Source organism: Cibotium barometz, chromosome 63 (genome assembly GCF_041138505.1).
Source record: "Cibotium barometz isolate CiBa-2024 chromosome 63, ASM4113850v1, whole genome shotgun sequence".
Lineage (NCBI taxonomy): Eukaryota > Viridiplantae > Streptophyta > Polypodiopsida > Cyatheales > Cibotiaceae > Cibotium > Cibotium barometz.
The window spans coordinates 11,893,493-11,912,294 of NC_141108.1; the positions used below are offsets into that span (position 1 = coordinate 11,893,493).

An 18,802-nucleotide genomic window follows, 5' to 3' on the forward strand; every position below is an offset into this window, starting at 1 on the left:
TGCATTATCATTATGTTAGGGAGAGGCTCATTGCAGGAGAGATTAGCCTGGCTTATGTCTCTACACATGACAATGTGCAGACAACAATGTGGCATATATGTTCATGAAAGCTCTCTCACAAGAAAAGTTTGAAGCTTTTCACAAAGCTTTGGGCTTATTGCCATTTGGGGATTGATTAGCCACATGATCCTTAGTTTAGACAGTGAAGCTTAGATTTTACATGCCTCTCTATGACAAATGCTCCATGCTTGGAAGAATGGCATGGCTACTCACACACCGTAGTACATGAGATTGAGAATGGGCTGTCTCTGAATCGCGATATCATTGCTGCCTATATTTTTTGCAAAAGCATGCGCATGATAGAATTCTTGGAAGGACGATTCACCCAAGGGTTTGCAGCTGGCAGATGTAAAAAAAATAAATCTAAGTCACCCTCGCGCTCCCCTCTTGGCACGTGTGACCACGTGTAAAAGGGGTTTAGTGTAAATAAAAGAATATAATAAATCACCCGTGGGCGGGCGGTTTTTTAAACCAGCTTCTGCCTGGCTTATTTTTGTTATTAATTATTTAATTGTTCGTTTCACAAATTCACCTCCACGAATCCGGGAAGAAGACAGAGAGATACGAAATCAAATGCTATATAGAAGCTCCGAAGAGAGATGACAGATCTCGCAGCTGCAGTGGCTATGGCGGAAAACCCTAACACCCAGGAGCATGTGATAATGAGAAACTCTAGCGAGGATGCTCGCCATCTCACCTCCCTGCAGGCCCTCCATGTCAAGGTGTTGCTGCAGGCCCTCTGCTACGTCTCCCGCGACCTGCCACTCCCGCAATCCATCTGGGACGTCGTATCTTCCATCTCGCAGAGGCCTTCCCTCGCCGCTGCCGACGATGCAGCCCCAACCGTGCCCCCCGCTTCTGCTGCAGAATCTCATGCTCTTCCCTCTTCCGATCACTCCCAGGTGCGTTTTCTATCGTCGTCTTATGATGGAATTCGAAGTTTTCCGCGTTACCATAGAATGGTATCCTGCTCTAATTTGGGAGAGAAAGCAGACCTCACGACTTCATTTGATGTTTTCCGTGCTAGTTTAGCAGTACGGCTACCCTAGAATGGGCTTTCTTCTTAGAAAGCAGCAGAAAGCATGGTTTTGCCTCTGCTAAAAAGCAGGATTTGACATTTTCTACCTGTTTTGGGAGAGTATGCTGTGATTGACAGTGGAGGGAAGGAGGACAGGGAAATGATATAGCATGTCAAAGCTGCCATTGTGCCCTGGGACAAATTTTGGGAGATCCCTTGGTTTGCCGTAGGGTCTCCTTTAGAAGGATGTCGCTTCCAAATTAGGATGTCGGATGTTGGTCGTGGTTTCTCCTCGAAGTGGAGGCCTCATAACATAAGCTAGCTAGAATCAGGGGTAAAATTAGAACGTAGAGATTGCTTTCTAGCATGCTCTTCAGCATATGTATCAAAAGTTTTGCCTTCATCTTTAGTATGTACCACAATTGCTAACTTGTCTTCATCTTTGGCACTGATGTTGCATCTATGTTAGCTTGCCAATTCATACCCCTTTCAAAACATGCTGGCGGCCCTCTTCTTCTTATAATTCAAGCTATAGCACATGTCACATCACAATACTTCTATAGCATTGGTGATTGCCTATGCCTCTTTTTATGTTTTTTGGTGTTGGCTTCCTCATCACTGTTTCAAGAATTTGTTTGATATACAGATTTCAAGTGCAGACATCAGCCAACCTCAAACGAGACAGTTATCTTCACAGCATCTATCATTCCAGCATCGCTTATCTGAAGGAGATTTTACTTCTGAGATTGGTAATTCTTCATGTCTTTATCTGAGAATTTCATCACAACCCTCTGTTCTTTTGTATTCAGCACACGTCAAAAAGCACCCCAATAGGAGATGAATGAACACTTTAGGGCCAAAAGGCACCTTGATTGGAGATGAATGAGCACATCAAGATGTTAACTTGATCATCTGACGTAGAACACACCTAGAAGAAAGACTTTAGGCTCACCTCCCAGTCGTAGAGTCCATCTGGACTCACCCCTGAGCTGGAGGCCATAGCTACACACACCCTAGGCAGTGCTCCCCCGTAGGAAGACTCGGCGTCCCATACCACCTAGCCACACCTTGTAGGTGTCCTTGCGGTGAGTAATCTTGTTGGGCCTTATGCTACGAGTTAGACTAGACGATCATGTCCTAGAACTATGCCTTGGGTTCACTTATATAGGAGCCTGGGCCTGAAACTTAGCCGTGCTTTTATTATAAGTGCTTTCCCATGGTTCTTTTAATAACTATGCCTCCGATTTAAAGCCTTTCTTCACTTAGTGTGGAGCCGTCCCCTAGCCAGGCACCCCTCTAACCTGGGATTAACCCACCCTAGGTTAGGTGCCTAGTGTGGACGTAACGTACTTCCCCCCCTTAAGAACCATTGATGTCCTCAGCAATGAACTTGGGAAACATGGCCTGCAAATTTCAAACGGATTCACATGTAGCTTCTCTCTAAGATCTTCCCTTCCACTTAATCATATACTCATCATAAGAACTTTGTCTTGAATTTTTAGTACGCTGATTAAGAACCATTTTTGGTTCCTTAGGAATATATTCAGTTTGTTCTTTTGGGATTAGTTCTTGTAAAGGAACCATCTCATCCGAGTCACCTGGCTTCTTTTCAGGCTTCTTTTCAATCTAGAGACATGAAAGACTAGATGAACTGTAAAACCTTGGGGAAGTTGTACACGATAAGCAACAGCACTAATCTTCTTTGTGATCTTGAACGGTTCAAAAAACCTAGAAGATAACTTATAATGCTTGCCTGTACGCATAGTCTTGGAATCTTTCGGAATTCTAAGATACACCCACACGGCAATGTCCAGCAACTATTGGGCACTGATGACGTTAGTGGGGATGTCGTAGTATCTAGTCCATACTATGCATAATGGAGTTGATAGTTATATAGTCTTGTGGGTTGACTACCATGAGTATATAACATGCATGTTCCTAAAAGGTGAATTTGGGCATGTTCTTGGATTCATCTAGGTATATACCTTTCCCACTTGGTAAACATAACCCCTTACCATATCTTCCAAAGTTTGATAAGTTCTTTTAGTTTGACTATGTGATTCCAGATGATAGATGATTTGAGGAAGACATACTTAACCTAGTTTGCAATCTAGCAAATATATCTTGCCAAAACCTTGCAGTGAATTTTGCATCCCGATCATTGACTATTTCTTTAGGCAATCCATAAAGCTTGTATAATTGATCTACAAATAAAGTATACAACTCATGACTCTTAATTGTAGACTGTGTGGGAATAAACTTAACTATCTTGGTTAGTCTATCCACTATTATCCAAATAGAATCATGTCCTCAATTTGTTCTAGATAGTCTCACAATAAAATTCATGGAAATACTCTGCCACTTAGAATCTGGTATCTCAAGTGGATGAAGTAAGCCACCTTGCCTAAGGCGTTCAACCTTATTCACTTGACATTGGCTACACTTTTTAACATAATCTTCACTATAGGCCTTCATTTGTGGCGGCCAATAAAAGTTTTCCTTGACTAACGCAAGGGTTCTTTGAATTCTTGGGTGCCTTGCAGTGGGAACATCATGACATTCGAAAAGTATTCTCTTCTGAATTTCATCAATGTCCGGCACACAAACTTTGTTACTTCTTATCACAATAACCCATTTCAAATCGAATATTGCCGGACTATCTTCTCTTCAGTACGACTGCTCTAGGATTCCAGATTTCCAGTTCTAGTTGCCTCCAATGTGAACTAGCTACTAGATCCTTCCAAAGAAGCGATCCCCTTGGCAAAGCCCCTGAAGAGAAAGAAAGAGATTAGTCGAGATCTCAGTTATACGGAGAGAGCATCAACTTCAGGTATTCTACTAAGTGCGTCTGCAACCCAGTTGCTAGAGCCCTTTTGGTATGGAATCTTAAAATCGAAATCTTGCATGAGTTCAACCCATCTTACTTTGTGACCTCTAAGATCTCTTTGGTCACAAATATACCTTAAGGAATGATGATTTGTCCAAGCTACGAACTTGGAGCACATAGAGATAATGTCTCCACTTCTTCAAACCATGAACTATTGCAAGTTACTCTTTTTCTTAAGTCGGATACCACATTTCGGCTTTTGTGAGCTTTTTACTCTCAAAAGCAACCGGCCTCCATCTTGATAAAGAGCTACACCAATGGCAAAATCACTAGCATAAGAACCACGAATGGTTTGCTAGAATCTACTATATGCAGCATTGGTGGTTAGTCACCGATTCTTTCAATGCTTCAAAGCTTGCATTGAGTGTGTGACAACCAATCCAAAATGACCCAAAAGGCCGCGCAAAAGGCCTCAATTATAAGCCTTGCAAAGGCCTAAAAAAGGGCCTTTTTACTTGGTCAGGTTGGCTGCCTGTCATGTGCACAGTGTGTATCTACCGTGTGCTACACGCACGCAAGACTAGTTTCGAGGCTTGGGGAAGCTTGGAACTAGGCAGGCTGATTGACGAGCTGAGTTAGGGAAATACTAACTGGCGGGCACCCAAGTATGGACGGGCGGGCGTCCAAGTGTGGACGCCCGATGACCGGCCAAGAGCCTATAAAAGGGTGGCCAAGGTTAGTTATTGGGATATAGAGAGTCTCGCGAGTTTGTGAGAGCTCTATGGTCTTGGAGCCTGGATCTAGTGCAGACGTGCACCTGTGTTGCGCAGTCGAGGCCGGCAGCAATCTCGAGGCCCGCGAGGGCAGCTTCGCGTGGCGGTATGGGACGTCGCGAGGAGGAGATTGGTCGGTACGTTAACCTAGTTAGCTAAGCTCGTGGCTCGGTGGGGACAGCCAAGACTGTGGGCTTGCCCACGGCTGTCATGGTTGGGAGGTGAGTCAGGCCTGCATCCCGTCCCCTTGTTGTTTGTTTGTTCGTTTGTTTGCTGGTTTGGAGTCTCGAACCAAGATCGATCATGAGGAGATCCGAGGGGATTTGACAGTGGTATCAGAGCATACCTCGTGAGCGAGCAAGTCGGTAGGTAGAGAAGAAGAGGTCGAAGAAAGGTATGTGTTAAAAAGCTTGCATACTGCTGTTTTCAGAATAGTATGTGTTTTTTCTTCATCAAAGAGACCCATGTTGATGGGAGATGGTAGTCTTAGAAGGGTCTTTTGCTTGGCAAAGAAGAGGCATGACTCGTTTGTGCAATCATACGCATGAGCAAATCGGGTGAGAGAAACAGAGAACAAAAAAGCACGTTTGCTTTTTGTGAACGAGAGAGAGAGAGAGAGAGAGAGAGAGAGAGAGAGAGAGAGAGAGAGAGAGAGAGAGAGAGAAGGTCGACGGCTGTGTTGTTTAACACTTGTATGTGCAGCCATGGTGGGTATTATTATGCAGTCGCTTGCAGGCTGTTTAGTATGCTTTGGCGCACGTGTCCAGGCGCTTGTGCGCAGGCGGACTTGTACGCAGGCAGGGAAGCAGGCAGCCAGGCCTGCATGACCAGGCGGCCAGGCCTGCCAAGCGAAGCGCCAAGGCCAGGCAGCGTAGCCAGCCAGGTAGCGCCCAGGCCAGTCCTGCGTAGCCAGCCTAGGCCCACGCAGCCTAGTGGCAAGACCTATGCGAGGCTGGCGCAGACGCTGGAAAGCAGGCCGGCAGCAAAGATGGCGACCACTGCACGTGTGACGCCTGCAAACAACCGACGGCGCTAATCCAAGAGGAAAGAAGGGAAAAAAAAAAGCAAGGAAAGCACGTTTTTTTTAAAAGCTTTCGTTTTTTTTGAGTTTAATTTTTTAAAAAAAAAAAGTTTTAAAAGACTCCTCCTCCAAGGTTTCAAAGTGTTTTTTTATATATAAAAGAATATAGAATATATATATCCATATATATATATATATATATATATATATATATATTTATTCAAAAAAAAACACAAAAGCAAAGCAAAAGCTAAGCCTAGCTTTTGGAGATTTTTTAGCTTTTGGGGCTATCTTTATAACCCCTCGAGTGGGCTTCTTGCCACACATCTCTCAAGTTTTCAAGCTCTCAAGCTCTCAAGTTCACTCGCACTCTTGTTGTGCAAAGATCGAATTTTCTCTCCGCGTTCCCTCTTCACGATGTCGACCCAAGAATCGGAGTTGGAGCCCCTTGTGGAACGCGAAGGCTTGCCGGCTACGGAAGGTACCGATGCCGATCTTTTTGATGATTTTGTGACAAAATCAGATTTCCAAGAGTTCAAAGTCGCTCTCGAAGCTTCTTCGACGGAACGTCAGGCACAAATCGCAGCCCAGATGCAAGCTTTGCAGAACTCCATCACTCTCTTGACCACTACCCTCTCTACTTTCTCGGGTATGGATACCTTGTCTTCAGCTTTAGGTCCCAATATTACTCCGGAACTGTTCGGGGGGCGAGCAAAAGCAGCGCACCAAGGAGATCGTGGACACGTGGTTACATGAGTGGCAAGTTCACTTTCAGTTTCATCCATATGATGACGGAAAGAAGATCCAATTAGTAGCAGGTTTCTTGTCCGGCAAAGCTTTGCTTTGGTGGAAGGAACTCAACCCTAAGCAAACGACTTGGGCACAATTCGAAGACGTTTTCAAGAAAGAATTCCTCGAGAAAGAGGATGATTACGATGTTGTTACCCGGTTTTCACCTTTGACCATGACCTCGCAGCACCTCACTTATGAGGTCTACCTCCAGAAGTTTCGTGACTTGCAGATGAAAGCTACAGAGATGGATCCCACTACTCTTTTGGAGTTTTTCGTAGCTGGTTTACCAGACTCGTACTGTTTACAGGTTAAAAATAACAAATGTAAAACATTGGATGATGCTATTCATTCAGCTCGTATCTATGATGATACGATGGTCTCTTCCAAGTCGAAACCCGTTACCGAGCAGGGGAACAAGCATAAAAGAAAGTTCTCTGTACCTATGGCTAACACGACTGAAGGCAAGTCTTCGGACCAACCTTCGAAGAATTCAAGTTCGATACCAGCGAAGAAGAAATGACTCCTTAGGGCTTTAAAGCTCAAGAAGGAAGGACGTTGTTTTATCTGCGAAGAAAAAGGACACATGCGTAACGAGTGCCCAAAGCAAAAGGGTACCAAGACAAACGCAGGACCCAAGCCAAAGGCAGCTAATCAGTTGTCTTTGACAGGTACGTCAATTTTTGTACTTTCTCGCCCTAGTACTTGTACTGATTGTCTGTTCAATTCTAAAGTATTTGGCTTGAATGATCTTCTCCGAGTTTATGGACAAGTGAATGGCCATAAGATTCACATTCTTTTAGACCCTGGCAGTTCACATAACTTTGTTAACTACAAACTTGTGCAGCAATTGAGTCTTGATACGACACTCAGCGACCATACCTATGAGGTACGTCTACCTGCGGAAAGGCAAGTTTGGGATCGCAAGGTGGAGATGCTTCCAATCCAGATTCAGGACTACAAAGACACTCTGGAATGCTATGTTATGCATCTGGAAAATGTAGACTTGTTATTAGGAATTGAGTGGTTTAAGACTCTTGACGTCCAGATAGATTGGTCTAGTCATATTTTTTCTTTTCAGCATAGGGACACCAAGTATAGTATTTTAGGTGATTGTATTCATCCCTCTCGGGGACCTCTTGTAAATACAATTGATTTTGGAAATATAATGGATTCTTCTTTGTATACCGCTTTCCATTGTGTATTGATTCCACTTTCTTCCTTTTTCATCCCTTCCTTGGATGTAAATGAATTAAGTGTGTTTGAAAGGAAAGAATTACAGAAGATACTTGATTCGTTTCAAGATGTATTTCCTAAGGAACTGCCATCAGGTTTACCACCTGAACGGGTAGTAGATCATCGTATTGACTTGATCCCTGGTGCTCATCCTGTCAGTATTCCACCTTACAGGATGAGCCAAGCCGAGGAAGATGAGTTGGCTAAACAACTCGAAGATTATTTGAGAATGGGCCAGATCCGTCCAAGTAAATCACCTTGGGGTGCACCTGTGTTGCTTAGGAGAAAGAAGGACAATACTTGGAGAATGTGTATAGATTACAAGAGATTGAACAAGTTGACCATTAAGAACCGTTATCCTCTCCCTAGATCAGATGACCTGATTGATCGGTTAGCAGGAGCGAAATATTTCACGAAGATAGATTTACGTACTGGCTACCACCAGATACGTATTCATGAAAGGCATGTCGAAAGAACCGCCTTTTGGACTAGGTATGGCCATTACGAGTTTCTCGTATTATCTTTTGGGTTAACCAATGCTCTAGTCACTTTCCAGCAAATGATGAACGATCTTTTTCGTGAACATTTGGGGAAATTTGTGGTGGTGTTCCTGGATGATATTTTGATATATAGTCGTACTCTTGAGGATCATGTTAGACACCTCACGATTGTCTTATCTATTTTAAGACAGAATCGACTATATGCTAAGTTAAGTAAATGTGAGTTCTTTATGACCGACATCATTTACTTGGGACACAAGATCACTAGAGATGGATTGAGCATTGACTATGACCAAGTTCAGAAGATTCTGGACTGGCCTATACCGCGAACAGTGAAACAACTTCGTTCTTTTCTCGGTTTTGTTGTTTTTCTTCGGAAATCTGTACGGAAGTACTCTCAGCTCACACTACCGATGACCGACTTATTGAAAGGTCGTGGACGTAAGTCAAATCAGCCTATCACTTGGAATAACGATTTGGATATGGCCTTTAGACTTTTGAAAGATAAAGTCAAGGAAGCACCTATCTTAGCATTGCCTGATCCTAGTCGGCCTTATGTTCTTGAAACTGATGCTAGTGACTATGCTATCGGGACTGCTTTATTTCAAGATGGTAGACCGATTGCTTTTGAAAGTAAAAAGCTAGACGACACTCAATCTCGTTGGCCAATCCTTGAGAAGGAGCTTTATGCTGTAATTCATGCTCTCAAGGTTTGGAGACATTATTTATATGGCTCCAAGTTGTGGTATTGACTGATCACTCATCAGTCAATCAAGTATGTGTGATGCGGATAATTTGAGAGGAAGGAAAGCTCGTTGGACAGAGTTAATGCAAGATTTTGATTTTGAGATCCGTTATCGGAGAGGGTCCATGAATAGTATTGCAGATGCGCTTAGTCGGATTAGAGAGGTGAATACTTTGTCGTTCACCGAGATTTCTACTGACTTATTTCAGTCATTGAGAGGGCTTTGCAAGACTGATAGTTAGAAATTTGTGTACCACAGATCCCGAACATTAGGTCTAAGATTCTTAAGGAGTGTCACGACGTCCCTTTTGTTGGACACCCTGGGGTACATAGGACGTTATCGTTAGTGAAACACACTTTTTATTGGCCAAAGATGAAAGGGTATGTAGAAGATTATATTCTCAAGTGTCAAATTTGTCAGGTAAATAAAGCTGAACGCTTTAGACAGGCTGGGTTGTTGCATCCTTTGCAAATCCGAGGTAATAAATGGGAAAGTATTTCCATGGATTTTATTACCGGATTGCCAAGAACACATCAAGGCCACGATTCTATTTGGGTTGTGGTAGATCGCTTGACAAAAATGGCTAGATTTTTACCGACCCGGAAGACTATTACAGCTACGCAATTAGCACGGCAGTTTATCGAGCAATTGTTTAGACTGTACGGATTACCACAGGACATAGTCAGTGATAGGGACTCTAAGTTTACGAGTGATTTTTGGAAACTTGTTTTTGAGAAGTTGGAAACAACTTTGAATTTGAGTTCCTCTGATCATCCTCAATCTGATGGCCAGACTGAAAGAGTGAATCAGATTTTGGAGGATATGCTTCGAGCATATGTATCCAAAAGACAGAGTTCATGGGAGGATTATCTTCCTATGTTAGAATTTGCATATAACAGTACTAAGCATACGAGTACAGTGTTTAGTCCTTTCATGCTTATGTATGGTTTTCAACCAAGATCACCTATTACAGTAGGATTATCTTCCTATGTTAGAATTTGCATATAACAGTACTAAGCATACGAGTACAGTGTTTAGTCCTTTCATGCTTATGTATGGTTTTCAACCAAGATCACCTATTACAGTAGGATTCTCAGGACTTCAGCATGATGCAGCATGTAATTTTTTGCAAGATATGCAGGAAATGTTACAAGTTGCGAAGGAATCTATTAGAAGTGCTCAAAATCGAGACAGGTTTTATTCTAATAGACATCGTTCACCTAGAGAGTTCTCTGAAGGAACGATAGTGTATTTGCGAGTTCCGAAAGATTCCGAGACTTTACGGACAGGTAGATCTCCGAAATTATTCCCTAGATACTGTGTACCATTTCGTATTACACGACGGATTAGTTCAGTTGCATATGAATTGGATTTGCCTTCTCATGTGAAAGTTCATCCTGTATTTCATGTCCTTAGACTTAAGGAAGTACTGGGTGGAGTAGATCAGTTAGTTACTCCTCAAGAAATTATAGATGTCGAGGACATGACATTTGTTCCGCACGAACCTGAAAAGATTCTTGGATTTCATGAACAAAGATTGCGTAATACGCTTATCACGGAATACAAGATCAAGTGGAAGGATCGTGTTGAGGAGGACGCTACATGGGAGACATTGACTACTCTTCAGAGAGATTACCCTGGCTTTTTAGTGAGCTCAGGAGTGAGCTCTTAGAGGAAGGGGAGTATGTCATGTGCACAGTGTGTATCTACCGTGTGCTACACGCACGCAAGACTAGTTTCGAGGCTTGGGGAAGCTTGGAACTAGGCAGGCTGATTGACGAGCTGAGTTAGGGAAATACTAACGGGCGGGCACCCAAGTATGGACGGGCGGGCGCCCAAGTATGGACGGGCGGGCGCCCAAGTGTGGACGCCCGATGACCGGCCAAGAGCCTATAAAAGGGTGGCCAAGGTTAGTTATTGGGATATAGAGAGTCTCGCGAGTTTGTGAGAGCTCTATGGTCTTGGAGCTTGGATCTAGTGCAGACGTGCACCTGCTTTGTGCAGCCGAGGCCGGCAGCAATCTCGAGGCCCGCGAGGGCAGCTTTGTGGCGGTATGGGACGTCGCGAGGAGGAGATTGGTCGGTATGTCAACCTAGTTAGCTCAGCTCGTGGCTCGGTGGGGACAGCCAAGACTGTGGGCTTGCCTACGATTGTCATGGTTGGGAGGTGAGTCAGGCCTGCACCCCCTTGTTGTTTGTTTGTTCGTTTGTTTGCTGGTTTCGAGTCTCGAACCAAGATCAATCACGAGGAGATCCGAGGGGATTTGACACTGCCAGCTGACCTGGTATTAGTGGGGGCCAGCACTATGTAAGCGTGCTGCCCCTCCTCTCCACACACTCAATTAAGTTGCCAGCTCTACCACTGCAGCAGCCGCCTGACCCATCAACACATTGATCACCATCGCATATGATCAAGCAGCCGTCGGCTCAGCAGCAGCCCGGCTACACGCAGATCATCAATCGACACTCCAGCAGCAACGTTTCTGCCCACATCATCGAGCTTCAACGCATATCTTTATTCATCATCAGTGCAGCCCTGCTCCTTCGCCAACTAGCATTCAGCAGCAGCGTTCTGCCCTGGTTATTCATCATCGAGCATCAGTGCTCCTCCACACCACACGGCAATCGGCGTGCTCCCTCAGTATTCAGCAGCACATCTATGTTTACTGCAGTCCTGCGTTTGCAGCCTTCGACCTCTACTTCACACGGAGTGCCACTGTTGTCCTAGATGTGAGCCTTTGTCAACGACTGAGCCTCTTGCTTCGACTTTGTCTTTGCTTCTTCGCCGGTCTACTTTCTTAGAGTCAGAGGCCCTCTTGTATTGGATTACATTCACCATTATACATATACTCATTCATCCATTTCATGCCGTGTTGATCTGCTCTGATCTCTCGCACATCTGGTCCTTTCGTCCTTTTGCCCTCACATGGTATCAAAGCTATCGTGAGCAAGGGGATCGAAGACCGTGAGAGCACACAGCATGGATCGTCTACCCATGATTCCGCACCAGAAGTTGATTCTCCTTACTCGGATTGAGACCACATGGAGGATGGGACTTCTTACTCATTGGAGAGCCCTGTTCGAGGTCTTACATTGGGAGACAACCAGCCTGTCTGCACCTACTCACCCTCTACACCTTTGGCATCTCGACCTTCCTCTTCGAGCTTATTAGACTTTGCTTCTAGAGGGGGATACATGCCTACAGCGAGAGTGCCAGTATTGGACCCCGGTATCTAGCCTTATTTGGAGAGCCCTGTTGCGCAGTCTACCTGACAGCCTAGTCTTCGGGTTGGGTCATTCTCTCGGGGAGGACAGGTACCACCATGGTCGTCCGAAGTTCCATCGTCATCAACTCAGTTGGAGACCGTGTCAAGTTCGTATGTACCTTTGAGTGCTTATGTGCCTAACAGTACGTGGGTGTCCACTTCTGCAGCACAGGTTCAACATATGGTACTAACTACCACCCTCGATTCCTAGAGTAATGTGAACTTGAATAGAGGAGGGGCTAGGAGCAGAGTACGCTCCCAGACTACTGGTGTACAAGGAGGTAACATTGTTTTCTCTTCTGGTTCACCACCTATTTCTGCTCCTAATGTGTTTTGGAATATTGCACAACCTCAAGCACAAAAACCTCCCACCCAATCCATGTTTCTTCTTGCTGGTGTTGGTATGCATCCATTACCGACCGCACCTCCACAGGGACCTGCGTATGGGTTTTACCCAACACATCCACCGGCACTGTGTCGCCACCCAGCAAATTTCGATCCTAAGGTATATTTTTAAAATTTGTTGAAATTTAGGTGATAAGAATACTTAACCTCCTGCAAAATACAAGCAAATAGATCAACAACCAATAACATGCAAGCATTTGATGCTTAAGGATGAATGCCTATGTGTTCACGCATTCCCAAAACAGTATTCGATGCAAGTTCATCAAGCAACTTAATGTGCATGTGCCTAAGGTGAATACCATCGGTTCAATACACTTTGTATCCATCTATACTCTCCCCTATAAAGGTAAGAGTGCATAATCCATCATGCTTTTTATAAAGTATGTCTAATCACACTTCCCCACTTAGGGATGGAAGTATGTCCATGGCCAATCATACTTCCCCTCTCAGAGATGGAAGCATGTCCAATCATACTTCCCCGCTTAGTGATGGAAGCATGTCCATTCATGGGTTCCTCTAGAATAAGAACTCATGTCTAATCATGAAGCCTACCGTGCTAAGTCAGACAACATGTCCAACTTATATTTATCTTCAAGATTCCATGTGCATGGTTAGGGTTTCTCACAAACACGGGTGGGTGACAGTCTCTGTGCAAGGTATGCCCATCTATCAGAGACAGGGGAATTGTTGAAGCTACGAATGAAACTCCAATAGAAGGCCTTGCATGAGCTCCACTATGGCAATGGTATTCCTAACTTCCCAATAGCTGATGACTTCAAGAGGTGCTAGTGAGTACTGAGGGATGGGGTTTCGGTTCAAGTCCCTTCACCATGTTCCAAGAACCTTGGGAAGTGAAAACCTGTTCCATAAGGTTAGCCCAGGTGGTGTAATTAAGCCATTGAAACGAATCTTTTCTGTAAAAGCATTTCTGGACATGGAAACATGGAGGAAAGGAGATGGTGGGTACCAAGATGGCTGGTACCCATATTTGGAGTGTAGAGGATTAGGTGGTACTCCAGAATAACCACTAATACCCGGCACAGGTGTAGGACCTGGCGAGGGTAATCCATAAGATGGGATATAAGGCTGGGCACTCAGCACATGTGGAATGCCTGGCTGAGGCACAAATCCTTGAGAAGGCACATAAGCTGGTATTGGTGTAGTGCATGTGATGGGTTGGTAAACTACCTGATATGCCGGAAAGCAAAAAAATAAATAAAAAATGATGATGTGGCATCTGCCCGCCCGTGCCAGCTCAACAACTTTCCCTTCAGCTGAATATGCAAACTCGTTTTAGAAGTTTAGTTATCAGCATCTCTTTCTATTTCTGGAAGGGGGAAAGCTACTTGTGAGGAACCATGACTTTCTATTTTTAAAAAAGAAGAGTAGACTATCTCTTTCTATTTTGAGGAGAGAACTATTAAGAAAGTTTCTCATGCACACTCATTCTTTCTATTTTCAAAAAGGAGATGCACTTTTAGAAGCCATCTCTTTCTATTTTCAAGAGGGAGATGCACTTTTAGACTATCTCTTTCTATTTTTGAAAAGGGGAAAGAACTTCACTATAAAAAGAGGCTAGGTACCCTCATTATACATGTGAGAGGAGAGGCAAATGCTAAAGCTACTCTATCAAGTGTGGATTCTTTTGCAAAAGAGAAGACCATCACTTCATGACGGAGGCGCATGAGGGAGGTGCTGCCCAAGTGTACGCGGGAAAGTGTTTCAAAGCCCTTGAAGAAAAGCTAGCTGAATTCTTCTTCGAAGGACTACACTCTTGTGTGCATCCAAACAGAAGAAGACAACTGGTTGTGTGACCCATTGGAAGACCATTGGGGTGGCACACAGATGGGTGAGTTTCTCTAACTCTTGTGCGTGTATGGTAGGCCATCATGTACAAATTAAGAGATTCCAGAACATTTGTTTTCAATCTTGTTTGATGGTAGGCCATCATGTACAAATTAAGAGATTCCAGAACATTTGTTTTCAATCTTGTTTGATGGTGATACCATGCTGAATTTAATCAGCCAATACACTTTGTAAATTTTTTTTGGAGGAATAATCTATAGTCCTGGGAAGGGGCTCGGCCGTTCTGGGTCTATGCTGTGTCGGCTTTCTCTCTTCCATTCTTCTATCTCTCTTAAGTGATTGCTGAAAATTCTGAGTGGTTTGCTTTAAAATTCAATAGTGATTAGTCATCTCCTGTCTAGTTTTATACACCAGGGCCTTTGTTGTGGGTGTGCCCGCCCTTATGAGGTGTTTTCCCATTTTTCCCCACTCTCCGTATTTTTCCCCTATTTTTCCCATTTTTCTGAGGCTTGGGAGGGCTGCCAGAGGGTGCCAAGAGCAGTACAGTGCTGGCCGACTGGATGTTTATCAGTCGTGGGCACTCAGATAGCTGGCCGACTGGTTTTGATCAGTTTTGGGCACCAGATTGCTGGCCGACTGCATTTATGCAGTCGTGGACCTTTTTATCAGTCGTGGGCTTTTCCTTATGCTGGCCGACTGCCCTCTAGGGGGGTATATATAGGTCCTCAGCCCCCATACCTCATTTGTATCATTCCTCGAGATCTTCTTGTGTATATCAGAGCAGAGTTACACACCTACATCTCTCTCTCTCTTGTCCTGCGGAAGCTCGTGATATGAAGTGGATGGTCAAGAGGAAGGGGCCTTGTCACATGCACTCTGCACTGTAGTGCATGGTGACAAACTGGCTCATCATCATCAGTGCAACATTGTAACAACATTAGTTCCATTCAAGATGATATTTGTTGTACGCCGTGACCCCATTGTAATCCTCAGTCCAGGATAAGTCAGGCATGAGCTACGTAGATCATTCTCAGCCATAGCAAGTTAGTCAGTCAGTCTAAGTCCCTTAGCCCACTTAATGAAACCGATCCCGTCAAGTGGGAAAGACTCCGTTGGACACCCACATGCGTAATATCACAACTTAATACCACAATTTGAAATGGACAACTTAATAACAACTTGAAATTGAATTGAAATGAAATGAGATAGATGGACACCAGCACTGGGGCTGGAACGGACTGACCCCCCCCTCAATATATGATATATTTATTGGGAGTATTTAACAAATACAATGCTCCATGGGTTCCAAGAACCAGATGATGTCCATGTACAAGATGAATACAGTACCAAACAAAAAACTCGAAGTAGATATTCGAAGCAGAACGACCACTAGCGTGGTCCAGTCTCTACGGTCATGTGCTTTCATTGGACTCCGCGGAGAGCGCCCAACTGGTGTTCCAGGACCACGCACAAACAGGCGCTCCCGTACTAACGCCTGGCTCTCCCGATCTCAGCACCTTTGGACCGGGGTTCTCCAATAGAGCTTGGACTACCTGGCACCGAACGGGTGTTGCCGTGGAGAGAGTTCCTTATCAGATTTATCACAAAGTGCTTTACTAAAATCTGAAATTCACTTACTTGAGATGGCAAATGGAAGTCCAATACCCAGGGTATTTGTAGATGCTTGAGTGGGACACCAGATGTAGCCACTTGAAGAAGGAAGAATACAACAGCCTGTATCGGAGGAGCGGCACGCGCAGTTGCCAGCTGTGGACAAGTGCAAACACCTGATGAGGGTACAGCCGCATGAGAGGATGAAAAGGGGCGCCTGGTTGCTGTACACAGACACCTGGCTGCAACGTGCACAGCCGCCTACTGTGCAGTGGGCAGCCTACTGCGCAGCCACCTGATGATGGGGTGCAGCGCCTTCTGAAGGTGGCCCACGACTGCCTGCAAGAGAAAAAGGGCAGCGCAGCCTGCTGGGAAACAGGTGCTGCCGCCTGCTGGAAGTACTGCCGCCTGTAGTGCAGAGTGAACAGCCGCTTGAGATAACTGGCGCAGCCACCTAGGCCAGTACAACTGCCTGCAGCCTGCGCAGCTGTCCTGTGTAGTGGGCAGGAAAAACAGCCGCCTGTGAGGATGGGGAGGTGCTTGGCTGCAGCCTGTGCCGCTTGCAGAGGTGATGGAGATGGCGTTACTTGAGAGCATGCACCGAAGAGGGTCGCCGGCTGTTTTTCTCATACGTAAGATTGTGGAAGCGAATCGCCGGGTGGTCTACGTTGGAGGTGAAGGTTTTTTTTAATAAAAATTAAAGTGGTCTACGCTTGAGGTGAAGGTTTTTTTTAATAAAAATTAAAGTGGAGTTAACAAATTGATTTGGCTGGCTCCCCACGTATGCATGTGGGCGGCCAGTTCTTTGGGGGTGTGGGTAGGTGACCATGCACCCACCACCACACACACACACACTTAAGTGTGGCTCCCCACCTTGGCCCCTAAGTGGGTGCCCACTTTTAAATGAGTGAACATTTAACCTTATAAAACAAAGGGTTAGAATATAAAATGTTAACAGTGCAATATACCTGTTCACATGCACCAAAACTCGTCAGAAGACAGAGTAGACTTCACGACTCACTAGCAGGCGTCCCCGCTCAGTAAGTAACACGTCAAACAAGCAAACACAAAAATACAGGTCATGCGAAAACAGTTTCAAACATGCAGAACATGAGTGCATGTGCAAATAGTATCATGGACATATCTCCCGTTCATGGAACAAGTACAAAATATCTGTCGGCACAAAAATGGCACGACGTAAAACATAAAAACCTGGTCTTCCTATGGAGTGACAGTCCCATAGGTAAGACACAGTTCCAGGCACGAGCCTCCCTGTGGTGTGACAGTCCCATAGGCAAGACACGGCTACTCCTACCACCTGTCTACAGCCCACAAGTGAGGTCAGAATATAGATTCACGTGCACGGTTCATGAGAGGGCGTCCCTTGCCCGTAAACTAGACACACAGATCTTGCAGACAGTAAATCAGTCCACGCGAAAATAGTTCCAGGCATACAAGTATGCCATAAGCAGGTGGTCATTGTGGGCGTAGACTTTACATCCCCAGGCCAACCGGAATACCGTAATTTGGATATGGGCGTGGACCAAAATCCCTAGCCTCTCATATCCAGCCTTTGGCCCTGGTGTAGACATCAATCCCCTACCATGAGGTGCGAGTCCACATGACCCTTGGCATAGACATAAGTCCCCTTCCATGAGGTGTCATGTCCACACTATGGAGCCCGTCCATAGGTCCAGAGGCGTAGAGAATGCCCAACTAGTGACACTCTGTGTCTCGACGACTGCCGCTTTCTCTTCTCGGCGGTACTCCATCATTCTCTCTCTTCGCTTGTGTGTGCCCGGCACCTTTGCCATGCTGTTGCGCTGACAGCGGGCTGTATGCCCCATGTGCTAGTTTGACCGATATGGAACTCCAATAGAATTTGTTGGTAATAAATGCTAGTTTTTCATTTCAGCATACGAACATCTAAAATTTCTGTGCATATATCTTTAAAATAAGATTTGATGTCTTAGAATTCATTGAGTCCACCCAAAGTCATTAGTTGATGAACTGACATATCGTGCAAGATCAATCAAGCCTGACGTGCTCTGTTTCAGGTTTGCATTCTCCAAGGGAGCATGTCAAAGAGGGCACGCTTGAGGATCCGGTTACCTCACAGACGGTAGAACCCTTACTAGCCATTTCGTAAAGAGTTCACTGCTAACTGTTCATGCTTACCAGGGCGTGGCATATTGCATTTGCAGGAGGATGTTAAAGAAGCATGCAGGACTACAAATCTCTCCGTTACATTTGAAGAGGTTATAAGCAATCGGCGTGTTAAACTTTCTTCAAGTGCATCATTGAAACAGGAGTTGAAGGATCGAGTAGGAAAGAAACTGTCTTGTCGCTTGCAGGACCTTGAAGGTAAAATGGCAAGAAGGAATGAACAGAAAAAGAATCAAATGCATTGAGGATGATCATGCAAGTGTGACCTCCTTTCTTTTGAGTCTGCAGAGTTTAGGAAATCCTGGTAAATCATTATGATGCTGTAACTTGTTTTTTGTTGTATGCTGCATTTCAGCAACACCACTGTCTCTGGGAGAACAACTGCGAATGAAGAGTTTACTTGAGCTCCAAGGCCTCAAGGTGTGTGTTTTGCCTTTGATAGATGGAGCCATTTAAGAAGACAATTGAGAATAACCATTATCTGATGATCTGATCCTTTTTGGTTGTTTGTTCTTGGCAAAGTCAAGGGATTTGCTATACAATTTCTCGATTTTATGTTTTTTTTGAAATGTATGTGAA

General features: G+C 44.8%; 1 protein-coding gene across 1 annotated transcript in view; it reads left to right on the top strand.

Annotated features, from left to right (window-relative positions):
• The first annotated feature begins 528 nt into the window (after window positions 1–528).
• The window catches only part of LOC147603692 (putative ATP-dependent DNA helicase CHR12), a 38,182-nt gene continuing 19,908 nt past the window's right edge, over window positions 529–18,802 (top strand). The window contains exons 1-5 of the mRNA XM_086796152.1: window positions 529–962; window positions 1,725–1,827; window positions 18,115–18,179; window positions 18,262–18,421; window positions 18,579–18,643. Coding sequence (XP_086652278.1) covers window positions 660–962; window positions 1,725–1,827; window positions 18,115–18,179; window positions 18,262–18,421; window positions 18,579–18,643 — 696 coding nt within the window. The 5' untranslated portion in view covers window positions 529–659. The remainder of the gene's footprint in view (window positions 963–1,724; window positions 1,828–18,114; window positions 18,180–18,261; window positions 18,422–18,578; window positions 18,644–18,802) is intronic.